Raw genomic sequence first — 15,512 nt, 5'->3', positions numbered from 1 at the left:
TAATGAACACACACACAGACACACACACACACACACACACACACACACACACACACACACACACACACTCCCCGGTGACCTCAAGCTCGCTGAATCAGGCTGCAGTGCCCCTTCTCATCAACCTCTAGTCTTGGCTCATCAAAGAGACCCTCTCCTGCTGTGTGCCTGTGTGCGCGCCAGTGTGTGTTAAAGTGATGCTGGAGTCAGGTGTGTATGTGGATGTGAGCCTGCATGTGCATTGCTGTGTTTGTGTGTGTTTGTGTGTGTGTGTGTGTGTGTGTGTGTTTAATCAAGTCCCCCTTGCTCTGGGGTTGCATCTGTCAGCCACTGCCACCGTTGTGATCGTTTGAACTCGCAGCCCTTTTCCAAAGAACCTCTCTCATTAGCAGCAGCTTATGTAATCAGTGTCCCACAGGTATCCAGCACTTTCCCCGCCCCTGCCTGCCTGCCTGCCTGCCCGCCTGCTGCCTCCTGCAGGACCATATGGGAGCGCTGACCTGATGAGCAGGCAGCTGGAGGTACTGAGGGTAATTAACACTGACCAAAGGCCTCTCAGGCAGAGAGGGTGTGAGTGGGTCCTCAAAGATTGTGAAGGTCAGCTTTGAAAGGACTGTGCAAGCTCACGATGTGTCACCAGGTGTGTGCATCGGTGGCGTCCCGTCATTAGAGAGCAGCTCGACAGACGCGGCCTCACGCTGGCAGCAGTTTTGTACGGCAACAACTTCCAAGAACCAGAATTTGAAGAGAATATATCAGCTCCCCTTTTGCTTTGTGGAAATACCTTCTGAGAGGCTTGTAAAACTTGTTGAGACAGTGACAATCCCTGGTACCCCCGCCTCGTGCTGTCACATTGCTTTTATTACAGTGGAATCCACAGCGCCCAGGCTGGACAATGCATGAATGTTTAAATTGCTCAGAGTGTGTCCATTGGCATTACCGTCAAGTGCCACATCTAAAGCAGGGGAAGGCAAAGTGCTCTATGGTCCCTCATTCACATTATAATTCATTGACATTCCTCTTCAGTGCTCTTCTGCATCAGCCTGTATAGCACAGGTTTGGCCCCCTTGTTTGTTTCACATCATCGGCCACAGCTAATGTATGAAGCGCAAATTAAAACAGAAATGGGAACACGCCTATGTGACTTAATGTAGCCTCTCTTAGAAGTCTCTTGAATCCATCTTTTTTTTTTTTTATTCAATCTTCCTTTAAAGTCCTGGTTTTGTTGCGCCAACTTGTGTTCTTGCTTGAGCTGCAGAAATCCTTCACACACACATGATTTCTGGTGACACTGTTATTGATCGAGCCCAGAGCCAGCACAATATGTGACCTATAAGTTGTCTTGCTTGCGTCATTAAGCCCCGCGGAGTGGAATACGCTTGGTAATTGCAGTTCATTAAAGATGCACTGTGTGAGACAGACTGAGAACATGTCCTCCGCTGTGGGGGGGCCCAGGAGACACGGCCAGCCGGCACAGCTCTGCCCAAGACAGGAGTGGCACAAACACAGCAAACAAGATGGGCACGGGCTAAATATAACAGGCTCACGTTGACCACCTTTACCGCTCTTCAAACACATTAGACTGTGGGTCTGTTGTTATGTACAGTTTTATTTACAACTGAAAAACTCAGCAATGAAATCAACTTATGCACATCTTTTTATCTGTTTGGTATAATGCATAAATTGTGTATGTACTATTGATTGCCATATATACATTAATGGCTTGCTCCATCAACATGACAACATTGACATAATTCTAAATGGTAGCACATTGTTTAATTTTTTTTTACTATTTATAAACATATGTTCTGTTATACTGTACATGAATTAACAGTCCAGAAGGCAGATATTTAAATATCAATATTTACATTCATGCATCCATCATTTCTCTCATATAGGTACATGGTGGGGTATACTGTTAGCTAATACCTGTGCATGTTTAAATGCAAGCATGTGTTTTTTTTTTTTTTCTTTTTCTTTTTTTTTCTTCCAATTTTCCACAGTTTAGCCAATATCTATACTTAACTGACAGCCACAGAGTACAGCCCACTCTCACTGAGTACACTCATCTGCATGCATGCTCACAGACAGACACACACACGCTCATATGCGCACACACACACACATACACGCACACACACACCGGCATGCACCCACAGACACACGCAGATTTAATGTAAAAAAGCAGAGCAGCGTTGAGTGATGCTCCAGTTCAGCTCAGTTGTGTTTTTCCAGCGGGGATGTGGAGGATGCCTGTGACAGCACTGAGTCACACACATCCCTGCTGAGGCCATCCTCTGTGTGCAACCTGATCTCTGGCTATTGGCTAAGTCTCCTGTCTGTCACCAGTCACAAGGTCAGCTCTGGGCTCATGTCCCCTGTTTCTATAGCGATGGGCTAAGCCCTTCTTGACAGATAGAAAAATGAAGATTGTCAAATCCAGACAAAACATGGCTGAAGGCATCTAGCTGACCCCAAGACTCTGGAACAACGAGATTTACCTGGATGAGTTGTGTGATAGCAGGTTTAGCTTGTAGGGGTGCTTGCATTGACTCGACGAATCGAAAAAACGGGGAATTGGCAATATGATGCAGCACAGAAATAATGTTTGGAGAACACACATTCACATAGCACATCATCGGGACCCCTGACTTTTTAGCTGAAGTCTCAGGGAAACAGAGAAAAAAGCATATCAAACACCCAGAGACAAAACAACTGATACCAAAACTCTTTGCAGAGCAAGCACGTTTTCTGCATCAGTGTCTCAACAAACTGACAGCAGGCTTAAAGCATCGGAGCATCACAAATGAATTATATGGTTTATAAATTATTCACTTAGAAAACAGAGCTATGAAGAAATAAATGAATTCATCAAGATGTTGGAGAGTTGTAAAGATGTGAATAACTTACAAGACTGTCCTTTTCTTTTAAGTAGAAAAATAAATTCGAAGATAGGTAAGTAAATAAATACAACAAATCAATACATGAATGACTGAAATATATATTACATTGAGCCTAAGTCTTCAGTGGCTTTTTTGGCATGGTAAAATAACCAAAACGTCCCATGTTGATGTCGCTGCTCCTCGTATTTTTTGTTGTTTTTTCTTTTTTAATATGGATTTCTTTAAATTGCATAGTCAGATGAATCCACATCTCAAAGCCAGGACCGGCAGTCACATCATGCCTCTCACAGAGCATCTGTCTCAAAAATGGAGAACAAAAGATGGACAGTGTGAGGATTGGAATATAAAAAATGTTGCATTCTCTGTAAAAACGGCATGCATGTTATTTGTTGTGTGTGATGGGCTGTCCTGTCCGGCCGCCCGTGGGACTGCAGGGCTGCTGTATTGTCTGTTGTTCCATTGCAGATGTCAACAGTGTGTGAGGCCTGGATCTGCGGCAGACTGGCAGACAGTCCCTCTCCAGCCAGCAGCCAACCAGCCTGTCAGCAACACTTGCTGTTACTAAGAGCATAATGTTCAGCCTGCTGTGCCACTTTCGACACCATGGGGGTTTGTGGATCTTTCTCTCCGTCCTTTTCTGACTTGTGTTTTTTTTTTTTTTTTTTCCTTCCATCTTTTTTTTTTTCCAGCTCTCCTTGAGCTGAATGGTGTCTTCAGTCCGGGCAACATGCCAAGCAAAGAGGGAAGGTTTACCTATTTGAAAACCTCGGGCGGAACCCTGTTGCATTCTGGGTGAGAGGGGATTGTTGTACTCGGGATCAAGGTGAGAGATAATGGTGACGTCACTCCCTGTGTGTACCAGGAGACAGTCTATACCACAGTGTTGTTCGTACCCATGGCCTTCTTGTTACGGATGCTCATGGCGTACTCCCCACGACTCGTCCCGTTCTCCTCTTTCCGTAGTGGTTTCCTGTGAATAAACATTATCATAAAGTGAGGATGAATTCCGTGACAGGAGAGATTTGGCGCTGCATTCCCCCTCAGCTAAAGGCCACGTCATTAAACGGAGTTTCTACAGTGTTAACCTTCAGACTGATTTGATTTCTCGAGCTGCTCTGGGTGGATATGCTGGTCTCAGCGATCTTTTCTAATAAGCTCAATGTTCAAAAGGTCAATTTTGCAAGGAGACAGCAGGGAAAGATACATCTCAACACTGGGGATAAGGCAATTACCTGCTCAGACTGGTAGATGCAATCTTCTCCCTAAGTAATGAGTATGTGCGGCTGTCAAAACAGTTTGGGAATAACATCAATACATAACCTTCTGTGAAATTCCTTCTCAACACTGGTTGCGCTGCAACACTGTGAGCCCGTTCTGGTGCAGAAATAAAGCTTCAACCCGTGATCCCTTTGCTGCTGCCGCTGCTGCTGCTGCTGCTGCTGCTGCTGGCCTGTGAAGAGCAGTATCATTCAATGCAGCCCTTTTCATGCACTCCTTGATGCCTTTGTGGTTATTATATTTGTCCAGTGTACTGTGGCTTGTGCACCGACCCCCTCAGCTGCTCTCCCCTGCTCGGGCTTATGTAACTCAGAGACAGATCTGAATACAGTTAGTACAGTCATTGTCCCACTCAACACTGTACAGTGCCTTCACTGGCACAGAGGACCCTTGAGCGACATCTTAGTTCAGTGTCTCCTCTCCTCTCCTCTCCTCTCCTCTCCTCTCCTCTGAAAGCCCAGGCTAGCCGGCCCAACTCTGACGAACAGTCATGCTCAGTCCGGTCCAGCACAAATCTTTTTCCTTTCTCGGGCATCGTGCAGGGAGGGAATTGTGCAGACACAGAGTTCTTACAGGGTGAAATGAGCTCTTACATGACATAATGCAAAATCCATAATGTAAAAAAAACAAAAAACTGCTCTACTAGAAAAAAAAAATACTGTTTGTGAAACGTTATCCTGTTGTTGACAACCAAGAGGACATTTTTTGTTATTTTTTCAAGTGGAACAATTGATGGACAACCAGTTCAGGGATTTTTGTTCTGTTCTTGTTTTTATAATGTTTTTCTTGGCTAGCTTGTCTGAGCTGATATTAGCCTGTTTTAGATCGATGTTACTGTGAAGCTAAGGTGCGATGGTGTTTCTTTCACTAAGTTGAATCAACATCTCTCACAAGATCTCAGGTGAAACTTGCAGCATAAATAAAGCACCTGATTGCATTATAGGTTCTTGCCTCCTATAAATAAGCAGCTAGAAAGTCTTAAAATGTGTCTCGTGGAAAATTTACAAGCCAATCAGACATTTTGATTCCTCCTCGCATACCGACAATATTTATAGGAATATTTCTTGCCGGTCTGTCATTATGATAAATGTTCAATCAGGAATTCCTCCTGCACATGCTCACTGAATGTTTATTCATAATTCTCCTGCTGCCATCCCAATTCGCCAGCTGTCTTTTCCGATCAGCTAATCAGATTTTCGCCACACCTGTTAAAACAGCCATCTTGGCGCTGTCAGATTTTAAAACTGTTCCTGTCTTGGGCTGTTTTCTGCTGTCACTTCAGCGCCGAGCTCCACCTCCGCCCCTCCACCTCCTGCGTTCATCAGCGCTCCCCTGCAATCCGGCTCAGCTTGACTCCATCCAGTTTTTCAGTTGAGGGTACACAAGAAAGAACTTTCATCTGCCACCAAAGTCACTCTCCGGATGCTCTTTAAAGGGTTTCCACTCGTCAAAAGAAAAATCACAACAGGGTAAAAAAATTCTGTCTCCTCAGTAATTTTCAGCTTTCAGTCGAGCAACAAGGATGGAAATTTCACCACTTTGGTCCAGACTGATAAACAGATTGCTCTGAAAAAACAGTCATTGATCCAATCCAAGAAGATGAACGCTACTTTCCTGTTTTTTTTCCCTGTCTTGCCACCATTAGTTTGAAATTTGTGAGTTTAAGTAAAACGCCTCAGCATCTTTTTGGATGGATTGCCAAGAAAATCGGCAAACACACGTCCCACCTCATGATGAACAGTGATGCCCTTGGCGATCCCTGAACATTTAATCTAGTGCCACTATCAAGTCAGCAGCCGGCATGCTATTTAGGTTAATGAACACGAGCATCAGCATGTTGGCATTCTCGCTGTCAGCACGTTAACATGCTGATGCTTCCCTTTGAGCAGTGCAGCCTCACAGCGCTGCAACCTGGACGTGGACTTTTAGTCTTCCTATATGTTATATTAATACAAATTAAAGTTAGATAGATATACAACACACATTTCTCCTCTTACATTGATTATTAATATTTTTGAGGGCCAAGTATGACATTCTGAACAACTGTTGACCAAAATAAAAGCTTGAGGTGCTTTTACGAGCACTTAAGTCGTGGTTTGGGGTTGTTGGAGGTCACACAAGTTGGAAAAAAGTTCTGAACAAAATGCGTGGGTGTGACTCAGACTGCTTGTTGTCAGCTGGAAGGGGTCGTATGGCTAAGCACACCAGGGAGACATGCTGGCCATATAAGACAGATGCTGCTTGCTGTGTCCCAGTGGGACCCGGGGAAAGCCTGAGAAAAGAAACTCTCCAGCCCCGGGGTGGAAACACACTCTGCTGTGGGGGTGGTGGTGGTGGTGCTTGGTCGACGCAGCTGCAGCTCGGGGATTTGGGATATACCAAAGTTTTCTCTGAGGGACGCCACTGTTTACCAGCCAGTCTGGGAATTCTGGTACTTAAAATAGAAAGTCAGCGAGGTCGATATTGGTTTGACGTCACGCGGTGTCACGGCAGTTCGCTTCGTGATCTTAACTTGTGGATGTTTTTTTTTTGACGGGTCGAGATTTCAATCAATGGCTCGATCTTTATTGCTCCCGAGGGGGGAAAACGTGGTGAGCTGCTCGTTGATCAGTCTCACAAAATGAAAAGAAAAACAGTAGCAATCAATCACAGAACACTATAAAGCACAGAGAAGATGAGAGACACAATTGATACCTTCCCCGTAGGAGGACTGAGGAGGAATCTCCCCACAGACCAGCCGACCCAGATTCTATATCTTTAAAAGCCTGGAACATTTTTGGAGTCCACTTAAGAAAGATTATGATAAAACTTTAACAGGCCTAGAACAAAGGAAGATTTAGCCCTTTTTTAGTCCCTAGATGGAGGCAACTCTGTGACCTAAGGATGACCTGGATAACACAATGTAGACGAGTTGAACTTGACTCAACTCTGAATTCTGGCTGATGGTTCCCAGAACACGCTGCAGGAAGATAAACCAGCTTTAATAAAATGGCAATAAAACAGCGTCACCATTGATCGACTGTCTCGCCTATAAAAACGTGTGGCTCTCTCAGGATGTTATCTGTTGGTAACCGTCTACCAGAGTGACTTTGGCGCCCCATTTACCGTTGGATGTTAAACTGATGGTTTATTATGGTTTCAGGTTTGGTCGTTGTGCCATTATGACGAAGGAATGACTGATGAGACCATGTTACAGGGTTTTCAAACATGGCACCATGACCCTGTAAAAGATGAACAAGTACCGCATCCCCAGGAAAACATTCAGAACACAAACTCTGACTGCTGTGCAAACTTTAAAGCAGAGGGCAGCCCTGTGGCGTGTCACTTTGGAATACATTTGATTTCTTTTCGCACGTTGCGTCATGCTAGTTACGAAGTCCAGCCACTTTGATTTAGGACTAAAATGAGTCATATGCTTTTCCCTCGAAGATGCGGCTGGATAGTGTTAAAAGCTAATGGAAAAGCAATAAACAGAAGTCTGACATGAGCCCCTGGGGTCTTACGATGATTACGCAAAAAGATTTAACATCCCCAGCCTGTCCAGGGGAGCCAGCACTGGGAATAAATATAGTTCTGTTTGCAGTCGCATTTCTGTCTTAACTCATTTTTAAAGCACTTCATAACTACGAAGGTAATGGCAACAGGTCTCACATTGTCCACTTAGGTGATCGGTCATGTGTTGCACTGTAAAATGCTCGGTGACAGTGGTGATCTACAGCCTGCTGGAAGGTGCTCCAGCCCAGTTAATTTCTCCCAGGATGTAATCTCCGCTCAGACTGACCATGTCGCTCTGGGCCACCACACAGGGCCGAGCGCTGGGGCCTCAAACCGACCTCTACCCGGGCCTTCAATAATAGATGCCATGCTGTTGACACATGGCAGGTGGCAACACAACACTTCACAGGTTAGATGAATATTTCATATCAAAGCTGTGCAATCACAGCGCACATTCCTGTTTGAAGTTTGGGGAATGGATCATGGCGAAATTGGGACATGTGTTGGGCTGTTTACAATTACTCCAGCCATCTGGAAATTAGAGTAACATGCTATGGTTCAAAGAAAAAGTATTTAAAAACAGACTGTAAAAATCTGTCACCCGTTTTGATGCGGCTGCAATTTTGAAAATAAAACAGAGGAGATTAATAATGTATCAATATGTTTTGGATTTGAAACCATTTTAGAGCGTTTTTTTTCCTTTTAATCGTGTCTCCGGTTGAGTATTTTGGACATCCTGCATTAGCCTTGGACAGGACCAGCTGTGATGTATTATCCGTCTTTGGACAAGCCTCCCAGAGCGGGAAGTGATTGGGAAAAGCATCTAGCTTCATTAGTCAGTTGGTTTGAGTTTTATTTGTTTTGGCTTCTTGGACGGCTGACAGCCTGGACTGCAGCATCATGTCTTTTGCTTCGGATGGCACAGCAACACTGAAACGCAGCGTGTGTCTGAATCCTCTTCTTTATGCTTGCACACACCAGCCTCCCTGGTGCTGTGGACTCTGAATAGAATTGTATGGAAGTGTTTTTTCTTCTCGGTCCCCTTTGCTTCTGACAGATGACTGGCAGACAGAGATTATAAAAAATAACAAAAGGCCAGGAGGGCTGGGACCTGCAGAGCTAGCTGCTCTACTGTCTGTGGTGCTCAGGCCCTGGCCCTCGGCCAGCTGATTTTCATTGGGAAAGCCCGAAGCACTGAGGGGCTGTAAGGACTATATATAACTGGCTGTGTTTTTCTCACTGACAAACCCTTTCTCACATTGTTATTGACTAAAACGCTCAATTACTGCCTTTGCTGGCCACATTTTATCTGTCCTTTTCACTCTGTTGTTCTCCCTCCCTTCCTCTCAGGAGCGATGGATGAGTAGAGCATCCATGACGAATGTTAAAGGAATCACATTTTTCCCTGGACCGCTCTCCTACTGGCTGGTGACTAATGAATGTCTAATGAGGCCAGTCTGGACCTGTGTATTTTCTCCTTCTCATTCAGAGTGGAGGGCAGCTTGGCATGGCACAAAGTCTGCAGTCTAGAGCCCACAGAGCTTCAGGACACGACCTGCTTGCATGTATAAAAGATGTGGCCTGCGACTGAATGACTGCGCAAATTAATTCATAAATAATGACTTGGGTTTGGGGCTAGAGCCCGTATTGCAACAACACTTTCCTACCACTGCTGCATTAAAAAAGGTGCCCCTTGGCTACACAGGGGGCTGGAGAATTGCCATAATGAATTCCTGAGCCAACCACCCATTACTTCCGCTGCCTGACTTTGCCTATTTGTTGTTTAAAGAAAGGAGAAATAGAGTTCTGCTGAGGAAAGCCATATCTGCCATGCAGGCTTAATATACTTCCATAAATATATTTTGGTATGATACAAAATCTATTTAAATGCATATAAATAAAACATAGAAGGAGCTGCCTAATTTAGCACACATGGCTCTTCTCACATAGTTGTGTGAGAGTCCACATTAATGCCATATTTTATCGAGTGTGTAAATATGCCAAGATGATGTATGTATGTATGCAAAGATGTTGTGTGCTCATGGATGGATGCACACAAGTGTCCTCTGCATCCTTTTGCACGATGCGAACGTGTGAGTGTGCGTTTGCTAAATGTCTGCGAACATTTACGTGGATGTCAGAGTGCATGTGACACCGTGCAGCCTGAATGTCGCAAAGAGAATTGGGTCTGGTTGTGCTGCAGGCTAAAACCTCACACAGCCTTTTCTCTAATAAGCCAAATGGGGGAAATGCTGCAACAGCAGTGTCTTGGGATTCCTCTGCTTGCCTCTTGCTTTCACATTCATGAATCCAGCTGCCACTCTAGGAAGCTTTAGACACTTATGTAAATTAAAATCAGCGCAGTATTGTTAGGTCATCATGCACTTCAATAAATTAATTTAGAGTATAGGATGTCTCGGCGTGACTCGGTGCAGCGGATCTTCATCGGTGACATTTACAACCCACTCCATTATCTAACCTCTGACCTCGGTGTGACCCAGGAGGGTGATGACAGGGTCACTGTGGCCTCCTGCACACGTCGAACACGATGGCAGGAGAGCGAGTACAATGCCCCCGTGGGCCAAATTACACCAGAGATGCTGAGTGGCTGGCCTGTGACAGATATTTACCTCAATTTGTCACCACTTTACAGTATTTTGAATGAGAACCTAGCCGGAATACTAGAAGAGCAGAATAGAGAAGAGAAGAGTCACATCTAACCTCTTGATAGCCTTGTAGCAGATGATGATGGCTGAGAGGAGGAAGACGACCGAGGCACAGCCCACCGTTCCGAGCACTATGATGTCCATCTCCATCCACCAGGGCCTCAACAAGGGCACCACGGGCTTTACCACTTGGAAAAAGAGAGAAGAAGGGGGCAGGAGAAGAGAGGTGCAGATACAGAAGAGGAGAACAAACAGTGTATTAAACCAAACAAGTCATAGAAACTGTTCAAAATCCAAAAAAACAGTCACTGGGATCACACTTAAGCCACAACGCCGACTTGAGTCTTGTCATTAGATCGCTGGCGAGCCGCTCAGCTCTTATACAACACAACAACAGAGCAGCGTGGAGGTGATTTTCCTCCCTGCCTTCTGAGCCGGGATGTAGCCGTGTCCTCGCCTGTTCTGTAGGTCTAAGGTTCAACGTTCAAAGATATCCAACCCGACACCATGAATCATTTAAGGTCCCGTCAGCCTTCCCTACACCAGCACTCTTGTCCACACCAATTACTGTTGCAGGAACCTCCTGCTCTTTCCACATTAGATCTGTGGAGTAAGACCACTCACCAGGAATGTTGTATAACATTATGTGCATCAGCAACTTCGTGTCTGTAATGCAGAACTTCTCTCCCCTCTTTCTGCAGCATTTGATGCTCTCCCACCATCTATAAATCAGTTTAGTCATGTGCATATCTGTCTATCTATCTACGAATGCAGGTTTGTTCCAGCTGAGAAAATACCCTGCACCCAATAACAAACTCACAACTCCAGCATTATTTTGTTGTGAATGAGAGGAACGATTTACACCATGGCAACAAATACTCCTTAGTAATGCCGTCGACTAGTTTCCAACACAGCACATTTCTACGGAGCAAAAAAAAAAAGGCACGGCTCTCCCCGACAGAGCGCGCCACGTCATAAGTCACTACGAATTTAAAAGCTCCTCTCAGCCAAACTTCCATTTTAAATCCTGCATTTTGTCAACGGCTGTAGGATTTAATTCAGTCAGTGGTAAGGATCTACTTCATTGTGATAAAGCACACGGCCCTTTGAAGAGACTTCAGATACCATTTTTAGCACACATGCTTAACAGTGCCAATTTTTCCTCCATTTATTTTACACTTTTAGAACGTAGATAAGGTCTCAGTCATTGTCCCAGTTTTTCCACGCTAGCTATGCATATTCATGGCATTTTTAAAGACTACAGTTTAAAGCAAAATTTCAGCTCTAAAAGCTCAGCAAATTGGGCTACTGAAGGAATATCAAGATAATTATGCGTCTCTATAGATCAAATTGAGAAGTGAGGAAAAAAAACTTCTGTTAAATGAATTATTCATGGCGTCTCCACCCTCTGCAAACATTTCTGAGTAAAGTTAAAACGGAGTAAAAATTGGCCCATTTATCACATTTATCACGGCACGCTGATGTTTATGGAGGCGTCAAACGTTGTCAATGCGACGTTTAGAGATCCACTCATGCATTCGCTGTGACTGGGCATTCAAACCCCCACCTTAGCTTACAGTCAGATGGTCCTGGCAGCATTCACGCAGTGACCTTGACAGTGATCACAAAAGGGTCTGGAAGTCTGGATTCGTGGGCACCTCACAGGGCAAGTCGGAGGAAAACGGAAGGTCCAGCCACATTGACCAGACAGCAAAAAATCATTGGAACTAATTGATTAAAAACCTTTCCACTGCCCAATGATTAAGTACTCGTCTCTCCTCGTGATATGAAGGGCTCAGGGGGAGTGATTCAAAAGAGTCACAGTAATAGCTCAGAATGGCTGCATCATCAGCAACGCCTGTCCCATATTTCAGCGCACTGTTCATTAAGGTGCTTGAGATGACATACAAATCATATCAACTTTCGGCAAGCAGGTCGGTGAAATATGTTTGCCTATCAATCAGTGGATTTACCATCTTAGGGTGAGACCAAAGAGGGAGTGTGAGGGGAAAACTGCCACAACTGGCTCGACACAGATATGCACGTTTGTTGTATATGAACACACACACACACTTATTGCCGCCAGCTCAACTTCAAAACGAAGCTGGAACTACTGGGCTGCTTCATTAGCCCCTTATCTCTATCAAATTAAAGCTAATTTAATTAACTCATCTGTGTTTTAATCAGGGGTCCTCCGGGGGAAACCCTACCACTGAACCACTGAGCTTGGCAGCCCAGCAGGCATGGATTTCACAGGCAGCTGGGTACTCCCCAAGGTCAGACCCGGCATAAATTAGTCCTGTGTTCAGCTGTCAACATCCTGCTGGCTCCATCACACACACAAATGCACGAGCGCAAAAACTGCGCCCATGCACGGGCGCTAACACACTGATCTCGAGGGATTGATGGCACTTTTTTTCCCTCTGTGCATAAATGGAAACACTTCAAGTTAAACTGTTTCTTCAGACTAGCCAGTTGCTTGACACCAGCGTCTGGCTAGAAATGGGATCCAACTGTGGGGCGAGAGCAGACAGGGTGAGACAGACGGACTGGGAGGGAGACAGGTGTGAAACCTGGGAGTGTGAGCTGAAAGTCTTACCTGCGGTGCCCAGTAGCCGTGGTGGAGGCGGTGGAGGCGGAGGTGGCGGGAGGGGAGGGTATCTTCGACAGTGGCATGCCAACTGGCACTGTTCACTAACTTTCTCCGCCACAGTCCGTGAGCATGACCTCTGGAGCTCTCCCTTATGGTGAGGGAGAGAGGAAGAGAGAGACATTGAAACGACTCTGTCCTTCAGTGCATTACTCAGAAGTACCATCAGCACAACGCTGTGCAGCACAAATGGAGATGCTTGAACACTCAGCAGCCTCTCAGTTAGCAGCACTGTGGATATCCTCTCAGCATTCTTTTCATATCACACAGCTCCAGTGTTGTTGTCACTGGGGCTGCTGTGTATATAGTACATGCAGAATAGTATCACGTCGATGGCTGCAGCCCGCTCCCTGTAAGAAACCACCCACCAACAGAGTGGGCAGCAGGCTGCCCCGAGGAGTGTGCGTGGGTGGACTTGGAAACTCAAGCAGATCACATTACACATGAACCCTGGCAACACTGCGTGCGTGTGAACAACAGCTCACCACTATCTGTAGGCAGCAGCACGGGGCAGAGGTTAGAATACTCATCACTAACATATGCCTGCTGCAGGGATCCTGGTGGGATAACTGAATGTTGTTATCATAAAAACACAGTTGGCTACTCCATGTTCCCACTACAAGAGAGCTGAGTGTCTGTGCGTACTTGTGCATAGCTGTATTCCTCATGCCTTACTGGAAACTCACTACACACACATGCATGTCTACCAGTGTTTCCTAAAACACAGGTGCGCCCCCGGGCTGCTGACCCCCCCAAACATCCAGTGCAAAGACTCAAGCAATGTATAATGCGTTAATTGCAGCTTAATTAGCCCGTGCATTACTTGGAAAACATAATTAGTCTGGCAGCTCTCATCCACAGCCCATCAGAAAATCAAACTCAAGTTACATTAGTGCAGCCGCTTCTCATGCGTAATTTGACAAGTGGCGCGCCTGAACGTGATCCTTACCTGGCAGGAGAGTAAAAACAGTGAGAGAAGGCAATGACCGAAGAAAAAAGGCCAAAAACTTAAAGTAAATGGCATTAGATCTTGGACCAGCATTCCTCTTGCGCTGTTCTCGAAGATACTAGGGAGCGTTTCCAACAAATGAATGCAGTATACATAGGCTTGAACTGTTTGGGAAATAACCATCCACCCTATCCAGTTCAGCGGCGATATCTGTGACAGGCGTCTCCAGAAATAGTTTATGCCACAATCATTTTCCTCTTGAAATCCCGTTGTCGATAGCATAGGACAGGCGAGCCGGTGGAGTGAGTAGCCAAATCTCGATAATTCACATCTCGAAAGTAGTTTTTTTTCTTATTGGCACTCAGATAGCGACCTGAATCACGCCGCTACTCCGTGCAATGTGAGGGCGGTAGATGGCCCGTACCTTACATTCCTCCTCGGCTGCGAGCATGAGTGCAAATGGGCCACTCAAGCCATCGAAGTTGAAGAAGAAAAAAAAAAAAAAGAAGAAGAAGAAGAAGAAAAAAAAGCCGAACAGAGAGAGATCCTCAGGAATATCGTTGTGGTAGGATTCCTCGCAATGGCATCACACATATTTCCCCCCCCCTCTTCCTCAACTTATCTAGGCTGAACACTGTATGGGCGAGTCCGGAGGGCAGAGCCGAGGGTTAAAGTGATGCATCCCCCCTCTGTGCCAAAATACAGCGGGCTGCTTTATACCGGAGCATCACCGCCGCGCACTTGATGCAGCGCTCACATCAGCGCATCCTGACAGACACACACATCCAGCCCTCCGCTCCTCTCCAAAAGTCCCCCCCAAAACACACACACACACACACACGCATGCACACACACACGCACGCACACGCACGCACAAGGGGGAAGGGCATGTGGTTATGAAGGCGTTGTTATAATGTCAGCTGGGCTTTGTTTGTTTGTTTGTTTGTTTTTTGCTTTGTTTGCTTGTTTATGTTTGATTTTATTCATTTAAAAAAGAAAAAATAGTGGTCCAGGCAGAAAGTATAGCCCACAATGCGTGGAGGCGAGTCCGTAAGGATGACGCGTACTAGACCGAATTAAAGTCAAGTGGAGAGAGAGAGAGAGAGAGAGAGAGAGAGAGAGAGAGAGTGCAAGACGCCTACCGACTGAAAACACTGCCGTACCCATGTTTGATGTGCTGTGCGCCTGCTAGAGCACTCTTTGGTTCCAATGTCCCAAAGTGGGCTGAGATAAACAATACTGATGTAACCTGGCATTTACTGATCATGCACCACAACAGAGAACATTTCAAAAACAGCATTTTTGAAAAGAAAAAAAAAGCAAAACAACCCACAACAACCTGAAATTCATGTGTTTCCATCAGTGCCTCACCAACCTTTGACCCCCACACTGATATAAGAGGTGATGCTGTAGGGCAGAGTGCAGAGAAATCAGACAACAATGGGCAGTTTTTTAAGAGCAGAGTTGCATAATATTGTCGGTGGTCTTCACTGGGCGCAGTTATGAAATTACCCCAGAGCCCACAGTCATGTAGATGGTACTAGAAAGCCAACGTGACATTCACGGTTACTAAA

At 45.5% G+C, this 15,512-nt stretch overlaps 1 protein-coding gene across 1 annotated transcript; it reads right to left on the bottom strand.

Moving 5' to 3' along the window:
* Positions 1 to 3,739: 3,739 nt before the first annotated feature.
* On the bottom strand, positions 3,740 to 14,431 carry prima1 (proline rich membrane anchor 1; the record flags this gene model as incomplete). Its single annotated transcript, XM_008284179.1, has 4 exons — positions 3,740 to 3,870; positions 10,395 to 10,527; positions 12,939 to 13,080; positions 14,363 to 14,431. Coding segments are annotated over 4 exons (444 nt in total), but the record flags the coding sequence as incomplete, so codon positions are not given.
* Positions 14,432 to 15,512: the final 1,081 nt, after the last annotated feature.

The sequence above is a fragment of the Stegastes partitus genome, unplaced genomic scaffold (genome assembly GCF_000690725.1).
Source record: "Stegastes partitus isolate 25-593 unplaced genomic scaffold, Stegastes_partitus-1.0.2 Scaffold8, whole genome shotgun sequence".
NCBI lineage: Eukaryota > Metazoa > Chordata > Actinopteri > Pomacentridae > Stegastes > Stegastes partitus.
The sequence above is the reverse complement of the archived record's forward strand: the minus strand, read 5'-3'. Positions and strand labels throughout refer to the sequence as shown.